Genomic DNA, 20,975 nt, shown 5'->3' with positions numbered 1-20,975 from the left:
CGGTGCTTTATTTCGGTGCTTTTTTTCCTGAAATGTCATACACTTTGGATTCTAGCCAATCATTTTACCTTTCCAAGGATAGTAGGCGGGCCCAGGTACGTACGTTCTTTTAGAGCAGAGCTACAGATTAAAAATGCCCAAGGCAAAGCGGTCAAATCTGGCTGTACTTCACAGCAAAAGATGCAAACTCAGCAGCCTGTAACAAGTGCTTTAAGGTGATACGGTGCAAAAGAGGTAACTCCTCGAATCTGATGAAACACCTGGCGACGTATAGCATTTTGTTAAAAGCCGAGAAATGCGCCGTGTTTGATAGCTTGCTGCAAGACCTCACACCAGGCACATCTACTGCGGGTGGGTTGCCTGTTATCGGACCCGGAGTTAGCAACACCCCCCAATAACCCGAAGAGTAGAGTCCTGGCCCCTAGCCCTGCCAGTGTAGCAGAAATGATGAGGATGATGATGGCAGCAGCAGCCGTTCTTTTCTGCGTGAGTAGCTTAATGTTGTCCGTGTGTAATTTACGTTGAGTAGGCTAACCACGTTATTAAATTAATGCATGTAAGGTGAACTAGCAAACACCGTCGTAGTCACATGCGGCTGTCTTCTTGTTTGATGGCAGATGCTCCCTTCACCCTGGGCAAAAAGGCTAAAATGACCAAAGAAAAAGTGGAAAACAGTTAAACATGAGAGGTTTTTGGACAAAGTTTGTGTTTTTTCCATTGTTTAAGCACTGCTTCCAGCCAAGAGTGATACCATATATTCCCTATAGCTGCAGAAAAGGCTAACATTGTTATCTTTTTACAAAAAAACAGCTGAACATGAGAGGTTTTTGGACCAATTTTGTGTTCTCCATTCTTTAAGCACTGGTTCGACCACCGTTTAAGCACCGGCACCGTTTCAAAAGTACAGATTTGGTACTGGTATCGGATAAAACCTAAACAATACCCATCCCTAATCATAACATGCTATTTTTGCAACAGTTTGAGAAAGCTCCATGTTTCTCCTTTCAATGCAGAGGTGCCTTTCTGCACAGGCAGGTCCATAAAGAAAGAATTTTCCCAGGTTGATGGGAAAGAGTCCTGACCTCAGCACCTTCCAGCATAGGATGAATTAGAGCACTGACTGTGGGTCAGGCCTTATCAAAAACCATCAGTGCCTGACCTCACTAATGCAGTTGTGGCTGAATGGGAGCAATTTCCTGCAGCCAGGTTCCTCAGTTTGGCTGAAAGCCTTGCTTGAGGAGCGGAGGATGTTACAGCAGGGTGATAAAGCTCGCACATACTGTACAGTTGTTCTATTAGGTGTTTACTTGTTGAATAACCTGCAACAGTGAAACATTCCCGAGCCCTAACGTGTGCATATTAAACTAGGAAACAGCGATTTAAAAAAAAAAAAAATCTGCCGTTAACAGAGTAAGGCTACTCCCACGTGGCCCTGCAGGGGTCTGCCCACTAAAAGGGACAGCGTGTGCCAATGAATCAATGCTAAATGCCAGTTTATGTGGTGTGACTACCATGCCTACCATCTGGGACTGACACAGCACCAGAAGGCTGAGACGAAGACAACTCGAACATAAACAGGCCTGTTGCTAATGAGACAGCAAATTAGGGAAGTTATTTACAAGTCAGAGACGGTCTTTTCTATTGATCGGGTTTTTGTACAGCAAAGCTGTGTACGGCAGTCCCTTTTGCACACATACACACCAGCAGTCCCCCAGCCTTGCTCTTTCTCATGCACACTTGTCACACACAGGGAGCGCTCCAGAGGAGAGTGACAAAAGGGGTGTGATGCCAGTAAAGTAGGCTAGACCAAGTCATTATCAGCTTTCTGCTCACACAGGAGAGCATCTGGCAACACTAGTCATACATCATTTCCACCTGTGATGGACTGGGAGAAAAGAAAGAAAGAGGCGATTCAGCAGGGGAGAGGGAGAAGAAAGAAATGGTGAGTGGCAGGGAGAGATTCCCAGCTCATTCCTCACATAAAGAACCTCAAAAAGCAGCACAGGTTTCCTGATAAAAATCACACGTCGGATCGAAATGGAGAGGGGCTGTGCCCCGTCCTCTGCCTTTGTTCGCGCAGGTAAAGTCATTAGAGTGGGCTGCGAGCAAACAGCGTGGTCACGCCGGTTCAATGCATCATGTCTCACTAATATAGATGCGTCCCACTGAGCTGGCCATAATTGTGCCTGGGAGAGAAGGATCGAAAGCCCTCCTGTGCTGTATTTTGGGCACTCCTTCACAGATAAGACCACACTCTTTTCACATCTCTTTCTCACCTACGCGGCTGCTCTGTTTCCCCATGACTGCTGTCAAACGGGAGTTCGGTGAGAGATGTTACAGTCGTCTGGGGACTGCCACTTTTTTTGCAGCTGATTGGATGAATTGGGATCATGCTGGCATGGGGGATTATGTGGAAATGAAGCAAAATGACAGGCGGTGAGAGTTAATTAGAGTGGTTGTAGTTTAATATAGGTTTAAAGGTGCAGGAAAAGTGCTTAAATTGACGTACCGCTGGATGGTGAGAGGAGGGGGAAGGGGAAGAGCTGGTGACTGTAAGGAGGACAGGCACACATGAAATGGAAGATGCAACACGAGAGGGACAGAGGGGGTGGGAAGAGAGGGGAATGAAGAGGGTGAAAACCCAGCAGGGAAGCACTTTTTGAAGACAAGCGCGGATCGGGGGCCTGTGCTGGAAAAGCACAGAGGGGAGAGTGAAGGAGCCAGGAGGTTGAGTGGGAATAAAAAATAAGAGGATGTGACTCCACTGCATCTTATCTAAAGCAGAGGGTTGTTTCTTGTGGTGGAGGTGGTGGTGGTGGTGCAAAGAGTCGAGTTAGGGGAGTCATTAAAAAAATGTCTAGCTGGCTAAACTGCATGGACTGGTTTTGGAAATAGCCTGAATAAAATCTGCATCCATTTAAGGGGGTGGAGGGAGTCCATCATGCAGGCACTTATACCCAAGAGGGCTTAAGGCAAAAAGGCCAAAGAGAGACGGAAGGCAGGATCAAGGCACGCAGAGGGTAATTTGAGCGCGATCACGACACAAAGGGACGGAGTGATAGCTCACGCAGGGATGAAGAGACGAAAACAGAGCCGCATCTGCTGCCTAGGCAAAAATTTTTATTCTTTCCGATCCACTAGGGGGTTAAATTAAACTGCAAGTGGCAGCGGAGAAAGTGAAAGTGGCACCTTCTATCTCAGTGCTAATGGGGTTAATAATGAAACGGATCTCTTTGGTTACAGGCTGCAGGGGTATAAGCGCGGCATGTTGCTGCTTAACTTGCCTTGCGCAGAGAGGTAGGCCATTAGCCATTACTGAGCTCTGTTCGAATGCCATATGCAGCAGGAGGAAAAGGCAGGGTGTGCCTGAGCGTGTGTCCATTAATCCATTAGTATGTGAATGCCTGTGCTTCCATGCCAGCGTGGGCGCACCCAGGTGCCTAAGTGCATTCACTGCTAAACAATGTTGACTCCCAGCACCTTGCATCAATCCCACAATGATGCCTTTTTTATGTCGACGCAGGAAGAAGCCATACGAACAATTCACCAAGTGTTCTGCAGCAACTTTCTTTAAGTATTGCTCAAAGTCACCTGCTCTGTATTCATTTTAAATGAATTCCACTTTGAAGGTTATAAAGGGAAGGCAAGCGCCAGCTGCGGCCCAGCCAGGATATCAGGTGGCTAAAAAGCTTTACATTGACTCTTGAGCGCCACTGACAAAATGATAAAACGACAAAGTGCAAGCAGGCTCTCTAGTTGGTTGGCTGGATGAATGAACGATGTGACTGAGAGATGGGAAAGTAGAGTGTGCAGTTAGACCAGTTAGACTCACTGCTGACATTTGCCGCCACCTACAAGATACTGTGAGAGACGGGAGATACCGGAAAATGTACGGTAAGAGCTAAAGCGAAGGAAAAAAACAGAGTGAAAGGAAACAAAGGAGGGCTGCGAGTGAGGAGGTGAAAAAGAGAGAGAGACAAAGATAGAGAGGGAGAGAGATGTGACTGAGAGCTATGTTTCCAGCAGTGATTTTACTGTCTATTGAAGCAGAAAGCACTGAACTTTAGATGAAATATTAATACAGAGCAAAAGAAATAGAGGGATAGAGAAAATAAAAGGATAAAAAGCACGCTGGTATTAGCCACCTCCATTTTAATTAGTTTCTCCTTTCATTTCATTTCCTCCGTCTCTTATTTTAGGCTCTGAAGATGTAAAACTTAATTAGGGACTAACAATTATTGGAAATTATTGCCTATTACCTAATTGTTTATGTTATCGGTGCAATCATTATTACTCTTCTGCAAATACAAGCGCGCATTAGAGCTACGAAATTAGTTAAAGTTGTTGGGGGTTTTTCAGTCGTGATATACGTGTGAAGAGCAGGCAAATGCAGAGGTCAGCTTTAATGAATACACAGTGTTGTCCCAGCCTGGAGGCAGGCTGCAGGCTGGACATAGATTTGCTGAGATGAGAAATGCATCCATTTGTGAGTCCGCGGAGAAGAAGACCCACAAAACAGCTGTCAGCACCTAAATTAAACACTGTAGATTATTGTTTCTGCAAATTAATTTACTGTGATTGAATGCATTAAGTAATGTCAGCAGGGCTGGGAAATGCAATGAGGACTCTTATTTGTTATGCACGTAACGACGAAGAAACGGGACTTCCTTACACCTCTTGTGAGAGGCACTTATGATGATTATTGGCCTGAGAGGCAACCTGGTTCCTGGCATAAGCACAAAGACAGACAACCATCCATCCAGGGTTACATTTTGTAAACTGCTTATCTAATTCTGGGTCACAGGTTGGTGGCAGTTGACCCTGGGTGAGAGGATGGATGCACCTTGGACAGTATGCCAGTTCATCACAGGGCTAACACATGCCTTTGCTTGCATCAGTTCTAGAGCTATAATCACCACAGTTTTCTCTGTGACTAAGAGGACGGTCCCCCCAAAAAAGGTTCTCTCATTTCAATTGGGAATAGCACATCTTCTAAAAGGTTTAAACTGTAAATTTGGCAGTATGTGCTATTTTAATACTTTAATCATGTGATGAAGCACATGATAAATAGTGGACCAATGGCCACCCCCAAAGGGATTAAAGACCTGGGACCCCCTAAGCTTTTGTTTGCAGAACTGAAGAAGCTTTCAGAAACTTAAATAAGTCCAGTCACCTTCTCTCTAAAGCTCTTAAGGCAACCATGATCTGGATGACTGAGAACCTAACACAGACGTTACTGTAAATGGTAAATGGCCTGCATTTGTATAGTGCTTTTCTAGTCCATAGGACCCCAAAGCGCTTTACACTACATTCAGTCATTCACCCATTCACACACACATTCACACACTGGCGATAGCAAGCTACATGTACAACAACATCTGCTCATCTTTCTTATATAAGGACCTGTACAAACAATTACAGACTATTTTCCAATTAAAAAGTTGGCTATGGCATTCTCATAGTGTTGCCCAGTTACATTTGGCCACTTGCCATCAAGCTGCAACGTTTGCATTTCTGTGGAAGAAATATGTGTTTGCTTTTGTATCCGGCAAAATTAAAAAATGAGAAATATTTAACACAACTTGCAATCTTTAGAATCTTAACATCATTAACAAATATCTCTGATTCCACTGTACACGTGTACATATGTCTGTCTAGACACCATCAGCAAGTACCTCCTAATGCAAAGAGAAGAGAAGCAGACGGTGAATTCCACCTGGTGTTTTTATTGTAATTATCATTGTTTTACACTTATTAATAATGGTGCTGGCAGATGTTGCCTCAATTAAAATAAATGTGTATACTGAGAACAAAAAAAAAAAAACTGTCATTCACAACAATATAGAAAATATGTTTTTAAAGAGTTTATGAGACTACTTTTGAGAAATATTTTCCCTCCTGTTTAGCACACTCTATGAAAAGCAGTTTACTCTGCACTGTTGCAAAATGAGCCTGATGAGAATTGAACCCTTAATTGCAAGTGCAGCAGTTACAACACACGGGCTAAACCACACGGGAGTTCTCGTACAGTTGTGCAATAACTATGACTGCGCAGATGCACAGCTTCAACGATGTCTGGAGAGAGAAAAACACCACCTACAGATAAAAAAAAAAAAAACAGACAGATGTTTTCATCTGAAGCCCAGACTGTGGATGTTTCCTTTCACCTTTCAAGTCAGAATAGTTTAGAGTTTTGATGAAAGTCTGCTTCCTCCTCCAAGCAAGTATATGTGGATAAATGCAGGACGAGTCTTCTGTCTTCCTTCAGTCTCTACCCCTGTATTTACTGCTTTACTCTTCTTTTTCAAACCAGCCGTGTGTACAACCACAGACGTGTCTCTGCAGCAGCCAGAAGTAAATGGAAGGATCATCTAAACTGTTATAATTAACAAGTCAACTAAAAGCAATGAAAAAATAGGAGCACATGGAACCATATATGCTTTTGAAAGTGACTAAACGGTTAGAATAGCTGGCTGACAGTAAACAGTAGCAAACATAATTGGCTGATAGTGTGGATAGTCAGAGCATTATCATTCCCAACGCGTAACATAACGATGATTTGCCACGCCCAAGGCGTCACATAGTAACACAAAAAGTACCCCTCCACGTCCTTATGAAACGCTCTGGGTTCTCAATGGAATCCAATAAAACACGCTTAGAGCAGACACCCTAACGTTAACCATAACCTTAATTCTAACAGTGTTTTCCAAAGTGATTCAGGATCTGAAAGTGAACAGATTTACCGTACATAACGCTTTGTTAGGTTGATTTTCATGTCAACAGTAAAACACATGTATAAATTCATTCCAACCCGCTCTCATGCCTCCCAACGTGTAACATCCCAACAATCTGTGTTGGTTCTGGAATAAAACTGTCAATAAAAAGGTTTTTAGTTATTTTTCTCAAATTAATGACAACAGAACAAACAAATCTAAACATTATGGATGCTGTCACAGCGGGGTGCGCCGGTGTGAAGATGAGGTGGACGCAGAAGCAGACACGTTGGAGACAAAACTACGTTTCAAAAATAAAGCGAGCCTTTATTTGGCTGACAGAATAAATAAACAAACAAAACGGCAAACAAGACTATGCCTTTTTAAACTATGAGGAAACCATGGGGGGTATATGCAGACGACATGACACTGAACACGGAGACTGAGGACTTAAATACACACATGAGGTGATTAGGGGAAGTGGCGTCACATGAGGACACAGCTGACTAGAATAAAACATAATGACAGGATACAATGAGCAAAGAACACCAGACTCTTTCAAAATAAAACAGGAACCATAATAAGACACAGACATGAGATGAACTTTTAAACCAAAAAACAGACGACAGACTTGAAACATGACAGGTAGACACACTAAACAACAATGGGAACCTACCACAGGCATAACTGAGAATACACTGAGGACAAGAACATGTAGTGAACAGAAACAGATGCAAAGAGTAACCTAAACTAAACCAATAACTCAAAGCAACCTGATAACGCAAGAAATAAAGCTCCTTATAATATGCCTAGGAACACAAATATAATAACCTCAAAACAGACACATATAAAACTGACCAATGACTATCTGTTACATGGAGTAAAAGCAGTGGATGAACATCTGAAATAACTGCTGACAAATGTACGGTTAACTGCCAATACATTTGGAAATGTCAAACTTAAAGTTTTACACATCCAGTTGAAGAAGAGTTTAATTTGGGAATGGGTTTAACTGTCCATCTGACAGGGCTGTGGGGGTATGTTGGATGAAAAAGGTTGGGAACCACTGATGTACATCAAACAATAAGAAACTCCTATCTATCTGTAACCCATTCAAACAGCGGGAAGCTGCAGATTTCAGCAAGGCCCCGCAGGGTCCATCTTGGCATCACGTCTGTCTCCTGCATCCTACAAAGTTTACTTTGTATCCCTTCTGCTCACAGACTGATCATCTGTTTACCCAATATGGCGAGGTATATTTATGATTTATAAGAATGCCGTAAACCGTCTCGGGAGAGCTTAGTTTGGCCTTGCCTGCCTTTATGTATAAGGGATGAGAATGCAGGACTGAGGCGATTCGTTTTGCACCCCTGAGGCAGAGTAGTTTACCCACCGCCGTTTTTCTGACACAGACCGTATAGTAGATGGAGCCACTTATCATATCTTGGGGGAGATGACTTGCTGGCCCATTTCCAGCTGTGTTTTTGAGGATCCCAGGGAGAATAGGGTCAAGAGTGTGGTGAGGGCAGGAGAGGGTGGAAAAAAAAAAAACCTCAGGGAGCATGTTCACTTGGCTGCTCAGGGATCCTCAAAGGGTTAGGATGGGGATTGTAAATGTTCAGCCAAGTGGACATCAATGTAGTTCTGCAGTAGCGGGGGAAAAGGGATTTTAAGAGACTCTTGAAGAGTGCTCTTATCTGTCCAATTCATTTCCAAGAATCCATTTTTATGGCCTAGAGTTTGAGGCAGGATTTGCCCATGTATACCACAGGAGGCAGGGTAAATGAAAGAAAAAAACAAAGAGAAACACACACACACTCGCATTAATGTGAGATAGCTAGCAATGGCCTGCCACACCCTGTTGAGGATGTAGCGCTCACAGTCCAGCGACTCCATTCATCAAGCTCGACAGAGAGAAAAAGAGTGCTGCAGAGGGAAGGAAGGAAGAAGTAAACAGGGACTGGGAGGTGAAAGGTATCTTTGCAAGACAACACCACAACGACTGAGCGCACAGGAACGACAGCAGGTAAAGCCAGGTAAGCACAAAACAGACGGCAAGCGAGGAAGCACTGATGGAAGGAAAGGAAAGAAGGGAAAGGTTTAGACGCTGCTGAGAAGGTTCCCATTAACATGGAAATCACTTCCTCTTCTCCGGCTCTCCATGGCTCACTGATGGCTCGGCAAAATGAGAATGGCTTTAGCTCCTATTATTCTGCGTGAGGGGGCACACTGCCAGGTCAGATGAAAAAGTAATGCAGAAAATAAAAAAATAAAAAAAACTGTCAAGGCAGTCTCTTTGCGTCCTGTCGCCTTGCAATTTTTGTGCTTTCCCTGCGAGCAAAGGGCCCGGGAGTTACTGGAAAAGGTGTGATGGATTCACCTAATTTCCACAGAAGCCAGAGCTGATACACAAACTAACAAAAAGGAAGCAGGGACAGGAAAAGGCCCTGTTTGGGGAGTTTAATTAAGTTTTAAATTTCCAAGTTTCTCCTCTTGCGATGGCAGGAAAAGTGTGGAGAATGTAAGAGCCTCTCGGGCCAGATTGCCTACATGTAGGTCTTTTGGAAACCTCGTGTTGTATAGGATGATTACTGCGCAATGAATCTCTGCTCAGAGGCTCTGTTGGCTGCACGGGATTGCTTCAGAAAAGCTCATCAGGGGGAAGCTCTGCCTGCTGATTCCTCACAGGAGCTGCCAATTTGATGTGGTTCTAATGTCAGCGTAAAGCCTCATTTGCTGTGCATGTATATGTGAGGAAGAACAAGAGAGTGCAAGAGAGGGGAAAAAAGGGGGGTAAAATGAAAAAAAAGAAAGCCACTACCAACAAGGCCAGCTGACCCTGATACTTTAACGCTCACGCAAACTGCTGGGCGCATGGCACGCACACGCATGAACAGGTAACGTGCAGGCGATGCGGTTAGTGGGCTGCAGCAGAATTCATACCCACGCAGGGTGAAAGCCTAGAGGAATCTATCCAAGCAGAGCTCTGTACTGTGCCACCATTGACTCCAGGGCACTGCAATGGCAGGCCTAATTGTGCGTTGTGATATGAGGGAGCCATTTCAGGAAAAGGCTTTTCATGTCTCGGCGCTATCTCATGCCTCTGAGCTGGCTGCATATACGGAGTGTTTTTTCTTTTTTTTTGCTTAAGCGCTGCACTGCATGTGCCATTGTACGTGTTAGTGAGCAAGTGCGTACGTGTGAATTCTCCAAGAAGGTCTTAAAACACATATAATCAGCTAAAAACAGGGTTCCCCCTCGTATCTTCCACCCAAATCCAGCTGAATCAGGCGCCTCGCAGCTCGAGGACAGCGAAGCCTCCAGAGGACAAGAAACAACGGAGAAAAAAAAGATGCTGAGAGCTGCTTGTGCAAACAGACTAATGTTTCATCACTGCTCTTTATATCAGTCCATGGGCACACAATAGTATTTCCAACTTAGTCTCAACAATTAAAAGCTGTGAGTTAAAGGCCGCTTCAGAACGCACAGCTTTCAACAAAATCCAGTAATCCAGCCCTAAACTCGTCATATAAACTGCAGAGAAACGCACATGTGTACGTTAACAGCTGCAGGCACATCTGTGTGTCTGCATCGCAGCTCCTAAACACATCAGTGAAAACCTGCTTCATTTCATTTCCCAGCATCGCTTCTGCTCTGCGTGAGCTGAAGGGATTTTTAGTTAGCCTGATTATCACTGTCGCCACAAAACCATTTGCTTTTACGCCCCTCTTTCCTCTCCCCGTCTCCATCCCTCCGTTCTGTCGTCTCCCTCCTCCCTCCTTCACGCTTTGGTGAACTTGCCCCCAGGACTTGCTTTCATGCATTCTAAAGAGTGGCGGCTTCGTGTCTTTATCGTCCCAGTCCAAACAATGGGAGACGTCAGCACGTGGGTGGCGATCATTGGACAGTGCGACGGGGACGGGGGCGGCCGCGTTGGACCGGATTGGCCTGCGCGTGTGTCCCCTAACTCTGATGAGCCCATTACTAGTCCACAAAATGCACATTAGTCATGGCATTTAACTAAATTCATTATCGATGCCCTATTGAAGGGGACGTGTGTTATTTTCGATATGCATTAGATTGCGCTGAATGTGATTGGACTGCTAAGAAGATAAGAAGAGAAAATGATGTTGGCTCATGCCAGCTGGTTTCACTGTTACATACAAATCACAAATTCTAACCTGCACCACCCTCCCTCATGTTCTCCTTATGTTATTTTTTAAAGATTAATACTGTGCGAATAATTCTTCATGATTAAACTTTGATGACCAACATTAACCCCAGGCGAGGAATTTATTGCTTGGTGGGGACGGCAAATGTTCATTAACAGTAGCCACAGTACCGGTAGTTTACGGTGGGACTGTGAAAGTGAATGGTTTGACGAGTGGGATTTCTCAGCACAGACACTTTCTGCCACAATGACTAAAAATGATTGTGCGCTGAGGGTGTTTTAAAACAGGAACAGATGGGAGAGTGTGTGATAAGGGACACAAGGGTACCGGGTGTGTGAAGAGCACACACTGAGAGCGAGTGGGAGCCAGGAGTGTGTCCGTATGCGTGCGCGCGTGCGCCTGTGTGTGTCTGCGTGCGCTGGCAGGCAGGGATGTGTGCACGTCTCTGGGTCTGACAGGAGATGACAACGTCTGTCACTTGTGTGCGATCCCGTCTCCTAACCTCTGACTGATCGCGCAAGCGCGTGGGCGCGTGCACAAACACGAGCGCAGGTATCAGAGGCCGAAAAGCATTAACAACTGCAGGAGGAGCTCGAGCCACAGATAAAGAACACACGCACAGGTTAAGCCATTGTGTCAATCTGTGTGTACACGTTTAGCTCGCCCACTCATCCCCCTTTGTTGTCCTTACGCCTCTTTTTTGGTTTTTGCGCGTCTCATTCTCACTAAAGGACATAATACCCTTTTTAATGCCTACCGATTCCCTCCATTTCAATTACACCCCCGCGCCCGTACTTGCACATTTGTCTCCTTGTCTCCTCAGCCTCTCTGTGGTTTCCTCTACATTCTCTGAGCCATTTCTCACCCACTCCCCGTTCGCTCCCTCCTGTTGTCTCACTCCTTTGACAACTTTATCGCACCTTCCTCAGCGTCTCCATCTTTCTCTTTTTCTCCTCTCTTTCAGGAAAAAAAGGGCGCTCTTGAACATATACGCACACCGAGTTTTGTATTCACTCGCACACACACACCTCCCCGTTCTCTCTTTCTGTCTCCTCCCATTCACACTCTCTCTATTACATCCGAGCTCTCCAGGGAAATGAATTAGTAATATTTATGATGAAGCCTTCTCCGAACTACTCCCTCTATCGCTCCTTCTCCCTCTGTCTCTTCTCCCCGGTGCATAAAATGACACTGATCTTATTGGCGCTACCTATGTAGTCATCTGTCAGCTCATCTATCTTTCCATCCATCAAACTGCTGGGAGAGTGATGGCTCCCTCAACGTTTTTATGTGGCACCGTTGGCAAGCCAAGGTTGTTTGGAAACCACATAAAAACAGGAAAGCGGCACCTGAGCCTCCGTCTGTGGAGTTGTCACCGTGCAGAGTTGTAGCCCAGCCCAGTACATTTCAGCAAGCACAAGACGCATTTGGGAATTTCTATGAGTCTGCTGCTCCAACCGTTACAAGATTCTGAATCAATGTTTTGCCCTTTGACAGCCGACAGACGTATTCGAGGTGGTAGAATTGGTGTACAGATAGGATTGGGCCAGATCAAATGAAATGCTGACATTTCACCGAGAAGACACATACACAGAGTGACATTTCACTTTCAGTTTTTTTAAGTGGTCCTGATTTCAAATGTGGTTTTGAATCATTTTTGATGTCGATCACTTAATAAAGTAGATTTTGATTATTTGCCCCACTCTTTGACATGCTTTAATTGTTCTCAATCTGCTTTTAAAGCCCTGGCTCTGAAATGCAAGCCCCTTTCTTTTAGCCCACAGTGCTATACGCACATTTTAAAGTGTTTATCTATTCAATAGCTTTAGCACTACGTTTGCATGAAATGTTATAGTACGGCGTAACATAATTACAACAGCTAGGACCAATAAGGACTACGACAGAGTTTCTTATCGTGATCTCATAATTCTAAATTAGTATGATGAGGACAAACTAAAGCAATGTGAGGAAAGCGATTAGGCTTTGTGAAAAGCCCGAGGACTTTACTGAATGTATTTCATTAACAAGAAATGCGCAGACCCAAGAGGAACCTTCCTATGTTATGTTTGAGGATGTTTTTTAAAAAGAGTTTAAAAAAAAGTTAAGAGGTGACCAATCAAACCTTTTTTTTTTAAACAGTACAGTATTCATTAGTTAAGATTTCTCTAAAGCAAGGTCTCTTACTGGCTTTCACAATATGTTTCCACTATACTGTTTAATGTTTTATCACAGGGCTCAGCTTTTTATTCATATTCTCTCCTTTTTGATTTCTTTATCGATATATATAACTGGAGTAAAAAATGTAGTCAATTCCATCTGCTGGCAAGGATTTTGTGATTAATTGTTGAAGCCTCCTGAAGAGCTTTTAGTAAATTCAGGATGGGGGGGTGAGAGATTTCTCAAATGACTTTATCCAAGGTCAAAAATGAGATCTCAAGCTTAAACTCAACCCAGCACAAGTGAGACATCCAGACGCTTGCAAGTGGACCTTGAATTGTGTATATATTGTCAATATATCCTATATAATTCCATAAATAATCACAGGGAACCTGAGGCTACCTTCCACTTCCATTTCAAATACACAAGTTAGTTGATAAAAATTTAGCAGGTGAGATCAAAGTGCAGAGCTCCCAAAGCTGCATTTGTGCCGGGAAGATAAACGTTACATCTTATACAGTGTAATGTGCACCTATAAATACTTTACGCACATACATGACCAAGTTACATGAATACAGTAAAACAGTGTCCTCAGCTAACATTATGGCAGAAGTCTGATCTGTCAAAAGCACAAAGGCCGTGTTAGTGTATAACACTCTGATCTTAACTGGGTCGCTGCTAATATTAAGTCCATCAATATGTGATTATTATAATGAAATGAAATGATCCCCGTTTTCCATCTAACATTCATCTCTGTGTTTTCTAATACACTGCAGTTTTCTAATGCAACAGGCAGAACTGGGTCATGTTTATTTTTGTGTTCTTGAGATGTCAGGTGTTTGCACATCTTTGCTTTCCTTTTCTTTGTGTGTCATTTTCTCAGGTGTAGAAAATGCTACAGGGCGATATTAGCATTTAATTTTGATAGCGTGTGTGAAAGGTTTTTTAAAACAAAATGAGGTTGAAAAGGTAAAGGTTGGATGATTTTGATAAAGTTTTAAAAGTTTAATATTTTTTTTAAAGGCTTTAAGAAAAAAAAGGGCATCTTAAAATTTTAACCATGTTTCCCTCCCTTATCGAGCGGTAGGACTTAATATGTGTTACGTGTTAATAAATAAAGTGGTCATCTTATTTTTAGGTACTACTCCAGCCGTTGAGCTAGCCTCTTTTTCAATTTATCCTAGGGAGAATTCAGCTTGGAGTACACACAGCCATAAATTATTCAGCTATAGTAAACATGGGAAAACATGTCTGAATAAATGACTACATGGAAACAAGGGTATGAAATTTCAAATCAGCCCTCAAACAACACCACTATGGTCCTGCTACAAATTATATGAAGCTGTGAAAGCCCTATCGTCTTTGCCGGATTTCCAGAAGAGTAGAAAGTCATTTACTATAGCAGTCCTGAAGCGGGGTGACAGATAGTTAATTATTTGCGTTTGATACCCAGTACCCATGTTTACTTTCACATAATTACTCATCCATGTATTCCACTTTGCACCGGCATAATTAACAGCTTAATCAGGAAAAGAGCTGATGTGAAATGAGACAGTAACAGACAGCCGCCTGCTTGTTAACGACGCGTCGCTGAAAACAAACATTTTTCAGTTTACTTGTGTCATAAAAAGCAGACCCGCTGAGAAGCGGGTATTCCCAGTATTAACACTTCTAAGTGGAATCATGTTTCTGGGATAAAACTTCTATAACTCTGAATTTGTGTCAGGAGGCTACAGAAAACGATTTCTCGCTGCTTTTGCGTTGTTGCCGTACACAGCTGTTCAAAAAGCGCTTTTTCTTTAACAATTTGATATGGATGGGTCTAAAATTAAAAGCCTTCCCTGCACCAAAGAACTAAAATCTAACAGAAACAAGGTCCTGTCCAAATACATTTGGAGCACAATGCATGTTATTTGATAAAGAGTGTTTAGAGCGTTATGTTTGCCAGTGAAGCATCTGAAAATATCCCACAATCTCCACTAATCATTTAGACAAAAAACCTCCAATCTGCACCGTAGCCTACTTTCCCTTTGCTATACTGCCTCCTCCGGGCACAAGAAATCCCCCGATGGCTTTCAAAACTGAACACACAACAAACCCACTTAGTTCCTAAAATCATGTTTTGGATAGTGAGAAATTCAAGGGCTCTGTGAAGAGACGAGCCCACAAAGCAGGCTGGTTTTTTTCCTTCTTGTTAAGGCTATAATGTACAGCCAATACCTGGTTCATACGTACCAGTGTAATCCTCTCCCTTTGCTAAATGCCACAAGGAATAAGCAGTGTTGACCTTGGGAGACGCGGGAGCCGGATTTGAGGGTGTCTTTTTAAAAGCCTGGGTGTGTAATTGAGTAGAGCGGCGGGGTAGCAGGCTTTGATGGTGTTCGCGCAAGCACAAGAGAGCATGAGTGCGTGAGGGGGAAGAAAAAAAAGGCAAGCAGAGGCTCAGGGATACACAGAGACATACAGAAAAACGTAGGAATATGTGGACTGTTTGCACACCGAGACACACACACAAATTCTCTAGGTTACGTGTAGGTTAACATCAGTGCATTCAGCAAAGCAAACTCATACAGGGAGTCATCAGAAGAACATGAGAAGGTAACAGCCAACAGATTTTGGTGTACGGTGAAGGTTTAAAGGCGCTACCAGCACCGTGAGACTCCTCATCACCCACAAAGATCAAAGCAGGGCCCAGCTTTCCTCCAAGAAGCCCTCCAGGCCTCAGGTCCAAAACACCATCCTTGATGGAGGTTCAGCTCAGTTAGCAAATCTGCTACTCCAGTACATCATTACCCCAATTTTGGCAAAGCTTTTATCAAATAGCACATCACCCTGTGCAAGTAATGCATGTGGAACGTAGACTGATCCAACAGTTGCACAGGTTGTGGGAGTAGTGCTGCAGTTTGTTTCTATTGTTTTAACTTGCTGCTTACCCTTGGTTTCATTCACCGGTTAGATTCAGCCACTAAAAACTAACTGATTAACTTCGAAACAGGTCGTTGTTTAGGTTAAAACATGTCTTTGTACACTGAAAAATTGCATTTACCAAATGGGTTTGGATGTGAGACCAAGGAGTACTTTAAAGTGTTCATATTTGATGAGATATTTGATGGCTGTCACAAAAGAGAAGTATTTGAGACTCCAGCAGGGAGACCTGGCTAAAGGGACAGGTGCGTGTCACTGCTCTACATTCACTAAGAACATATTGTGGATTTACTCACTGCTCATTAAAAAAAGAAGACCAGGTGGTGCTATAACAGAGGCTGTTACACAGCTTAGAACGTGCTACTTGGGAAGCATATGAGTAAGCCATCAGTTATTCTACATTACCTCAAATGACACTGAAGCTAACGTAGCAAGCTAAGCTACAAAAGCCTTTCAAAAATATTACATTTTAAGCTACGTTTAAAACAAATTACTTTAAATGAACCAAATTGGTGAATAAAAGTACCAGTGAAACAGATCTGCAGTTCATTTAAATTCTGAATTTAACAAGAGGTGCTCTCACAGCTCCAAAACCTTGGCAATTTGGCAACAAAAACAATGAAACTCATGAATTTTTCAAAGCACAGTCATGGCACAGACCAAGTCTCAAGCTCCTGAGTCTGTTTTCCTTTGCTCCTGTGTTAGACCTCATTCCAAGAATTGGTACATGATGTCACTGTCAAATGGAAGCGGTTCTGTCGGCTTTACCTGCATAACCGTATTCGGTGATGGAGTCATGCATGCATCTCGAGTTTTCCATCAGATTTTAGCTGAAAGCTTCCCTGTGCTTGAGCATCGGAAATGCTCTACAGCTCCTGTGGTTTCTGATACACTACGGCACTTTCACCCCATGCTGTTTGATTTAGAAAACAGTGACTTTTTCAGCACAGCACAGAGAAATGCAAACTAGTTATACTGCTACTAAGATTGTAACTCCATCTAAACTCTAAACACACTGTTATGATCAGCATACATATCGACAGCTGTTATTGATAAATAAAATGTCTAAATATTACCAGGAAATATTAAAATCCCACTACCATGTGAGCTAAAATCCTTATTCTGACAACGAAATTATATGAAATCCGTTTAATTATAAGTTTCTGACTCAGTGACTTGTATGAAAACTGGGAGAAGCTCAACAACAAGCAATTGCTGTATCTTTCAAACTTAATGCCTGAGTACGCTTGGTTCAGTCACACATTTAAAATGACTTTGCCTTGAATTTCATTTATAGAAAAGAATTTCAAATTGTAGTCGCGCCTATTTTACAACAGCCTTCAGATCACACCAAAGCTCCAAAGTTCTAATGAAAAGAAAAAACGTGTAAGAATGCAATTGCTATGCCACAGATGCTTTATGCTGTTATTTTTTATCTATCTATCTATCTATCTATCTATCTATCTATCTATCTATCTATCTATCTATCGATCGATCGCTAAGAAAATGGGAAATATGGATCAACCGAAGGCCAAGATTGTTTCAGGTCTTTGCTGAATTTTTTAATACCTCTTAAGGACATGACTGTCACATACAGTTGATCTGTTTTAGATCGATTCTTTTGTCCTCCACTTGAGCAGTTCCTTCTGATTTTTTTATTTACATAATGCACACTATGCTGAGATACGCCAAGTATTCAGCTAATAGTTCTTGTTACCAAAATACTGCTTTATATTTGTCAAACTATGATAGATTCTTGGTACATTTTTATAGATGCAACTGAAGAAACTGTTACACATTAAATGCTTTTATTAGAGGCTAAGAGTAACAGAGTGCCTAAAGATCCATCATCTATCCTACAGATACAATTTAAAATGGGTTCTTTGCCAAGTTGTCTTTGATGTATAGACAGAAAACTGGCTCACTACTTGAGTGATGTTTCTTTTTTCAGGCTTTGATGATTCATATCTCAGCATTATAAGTGATAGCACATATTATTAAATAAATACATAAACCTTCTAAAAATGGTCAGTATAAGGACTGGACTGAAAATGAGTGGAAATCAGCAAATATCCAAAGAAAAACTTTGAAAGACCCTCAGAAAGCTGAAGGGCTACTGATCAAGACCATTTTAAAAAATTGTAAGAAAGTCAAAGTCCTTGGAAGTAAACTATGCATAGTACTGTATGGTTCCTACCAGCTCCTCTACAGCAGTCATACAAAAGTGATTTCCCAACTCCTGTCCTCGTCACTTTAATTGGAAGAAGGTCAGCAATTAAACTGGAGGAGACGGAGCTGCTTAGAGGAGAAATGGCAGAAAGGACGACCTTAAGTAAAATACGAGGAGAACCCTGGCGACCAAGGCCACATGATTCTCTTGATCATTCACAGGAGGCCTAACTAGCTTGTCCTTTCGAGGGTATGAAAGAACACACCTACCATTCTTTTGGTGACATACCAAAGAAGAGAATTAATTAATCCCAGCCTGTCTTATTCACATCAGTCTAGTACATGAAGAAGAAGATCTGCCTCCTATTTGGAAGAATGATTAACATTATAATCGCCAACAGGACAATATCTAATAACCCGTCTTGATTACATCATCTTCACCATTATGCCAACCGCTAATTTGGTCTATATTTTGTTTAATCCACAAGAGTAAATTTTAATTTGATTTCATTTATCAAAAACATATTTCATAGACTGCAAGTGCGAAAGACCTATCACATCTATGATTTTTACTAAAACGATGTCATGATTGCAAACAGTGTAATTCAATTAACCATATTCAAAGTTATTAGGAAGCCAATTAGGGTTTCCTACATTGACGTGCTGTCAGATATAATCTGACAGTGTAGCTGCTGTTGGAAATAGCAGCCGATCTATCATAGCAGAGGCAAGCTAAATCCATGGCTGAATGTTTGATGAGGTACTTTGCAGCCCTGCAGGAATCTCCTCTGCCTGACTGCTGCTGTGAAAATCCTGACAGGACCTGCAGGTCAGAAAGGTCCAACAACTCTTCTGCCTTCTGGTGCAAAACAAACATGGTGTTTATGCTGTTATGCAGCTCAGTGTTTGTTTTCTCTTCATCCCTTCCCTATATCGGAAGCTAGAAACTTTACACAGGCATAACAAAATGGTTAAAAGTACACACAGTTATTTTACACTGGCTGATGGCTCCACTGTTCTTGCACGGCGTGTGCTCTCGTGAGCAGTGGGCAGTATGTACAGTTAGCGTGCATGTATGTGGGATGTGATGCACTCTCTGCAGCAGTAATTTTCCCCAGACTGCTGCCTCTCTATTCCTGTTCTATATTTTATTTGGTAGCGGTATAAGCTGCTGAGTTACTCACTCTGTGTGAAGCGTGGTGGGTTGTCATTAACATCGGTAAGCCTGACGGTTACAGTGGTGGTCCCAGATAATCCTCCTAGGTGCCCCCCCATGTCTTTAGCCTGAAGCACCACCAGGTACTGGTCCTGGGTCTCCCTGTCCATATCGGGTACAGCTGTTCGTAGAATACCTGGACAAAACACACACATAGGGTAGCATCACAAGGACCATGAACCTTGGTTTCTACCACTTGGCAACAAATGATCACAATACATCTGCGTGAGACTGAAACTCTTTTGTGATCAATATTTATAACTTTATGATTGACTGAACTTTCTGGCTTTAAAAATATACTTTCTGGCCTGCGCTCTGTTTTGGAAGAAAATCTCTCTGCACAGCAGGACCTCATCCTGCTCTCTTCACATCTATAACTTCCTTACAATCTTCTTACTCTCAGATAAAATATTGCAGTCACACCTTTGGTATGTGGATCTATCTGTTACACATTTGAAGGTACCACTTTCTAATTAGGCACAGCTTTCCGAGTTTACAGTTAATTTGACTGTTTGCAGTAAAATCCACATGCTGTGATCAGTCTTTAAGAATTGCATTAATGTAATAAGTCTTTATTGACGACTGAGTCAGAACCGCCAATAGATCTGACAAGAACTAAATGTCCTATGAAGTGGTAAATTAATAAACAGACACCGTAACCTTTTATTAATGACTTATTAACATTTATAACAACAGATCTGACTTCCCGTTATGAACTGAGAAAGTCATGACCCTTTATTAAAGACTTCATCAGCACCGCAGTTACACATGTGAGGAAGTCATTAATGAAAGGTCATTCTTGATTTCCAGTATGCCATTTAGCCTTCAGGTATAAATGTTAACAAGTTGTTATATAACACAGTTTGGTCCTGATGGTCTGCAACCCTTATTTATAAATCTAAGTACTGGTTATTCCATTAGAGTCACATAAAAACTAATTAGCAGTGTTGCCAGTTTTGAAAAGTACACATTCCCGCAAACTTAAACAATGTACATGCAAAATGAAACAAATGTATCACAAAAAGGTCACAAGCCAGCAGAAAAATACCACTCAGTTGATTTTATTGCAAAAGAATGTCCACTTGTTAACAGGTCATACATAACACCCAAAAATAAAACAACCCACTTTTTATGTGAAAGGGCAAGAATGTCAGCTCTGGCTTTCTATAAAATGCTTGGTCACAGTGATGTATTCCTCAGGCTCAGATTTGTGAGATTTATCCATGATGACGTCGCCCTGTGAGCACGACACAACCACAGTCCTGTTGCACGAGCACTGAAAAAAATGTCAAGTGTGTGCCGCCTGAGGAATGCACTGCCTGTATATTCCTTCACAGCAGTCAAGATGAAATAAAATGGGTTGGGAATTGTCAAATGTTGCTCACTTGTAGCAGAGAATGACAAAATCAACACTCACTTTCTTCCTTTACAGCCGCTAATCATTTGTAGTTTTATGTAGTTAGCTATAAAAAATAGTATTACAGTAAATGGACCGCTTGAATCCCCCATGCAAATATTAATGCAGGCAAACTACCATCAGGCCTCTGCAAAATATAGGTAACATGCTAGATTAATTACTAATTTCTGAATTATTCATGCACCCTCTGTAAATCAGGTGGGCTA

The 20,975-nt window shown here is 42.3% G+C and overlaps 1 protein-coding gene across 2 annotated transcripts in view; it reads right to left on the bottom strand.

Moving 5' to 3' along the window:
* The window catches only part of cdh24b (cadherin 24, type 2b), a 160,530-nt gene that overhangs the window by 43,378 nt on the left and 96,177 nt on the right, over positions 1–20,975 (bottom strand). For both annotated transcript variants that reach the window (XM_085253247.1, XM_085253248.1), the window contains exon 5: positions 19,321–19,488. In XM_085253247.1, the coding sequence (XP_085109373.1) occupies positions 19,321–19,488 (168 nt within the window). The remainder of the gene's footprint in view (positions 1–19,320; positions 19,489–20,975) is intronic.

Source organism: Mchenga conophoros, linkage group LG18 (genome assembly GCF_057382185.1).
Source record: "Mchenga conophoros isolate Kocher_MC1m ecotype Shallow Benthic linkage group LG18, M_conophoros_male_GT1.1, whole genome shotgun sequence".
Classification (NCBI taxonomy): Eukaryota; Metazoa; Chordata; class Actinopteri; order Cichliformes; family Cichlidae; genus Mchenga; species Mchenga conophoros.
The sequence above is the reverse complement of the archived record's forward strand: the minus strand, read 5'-3'. Positions and strand labels throughout refer to the sequence as shown.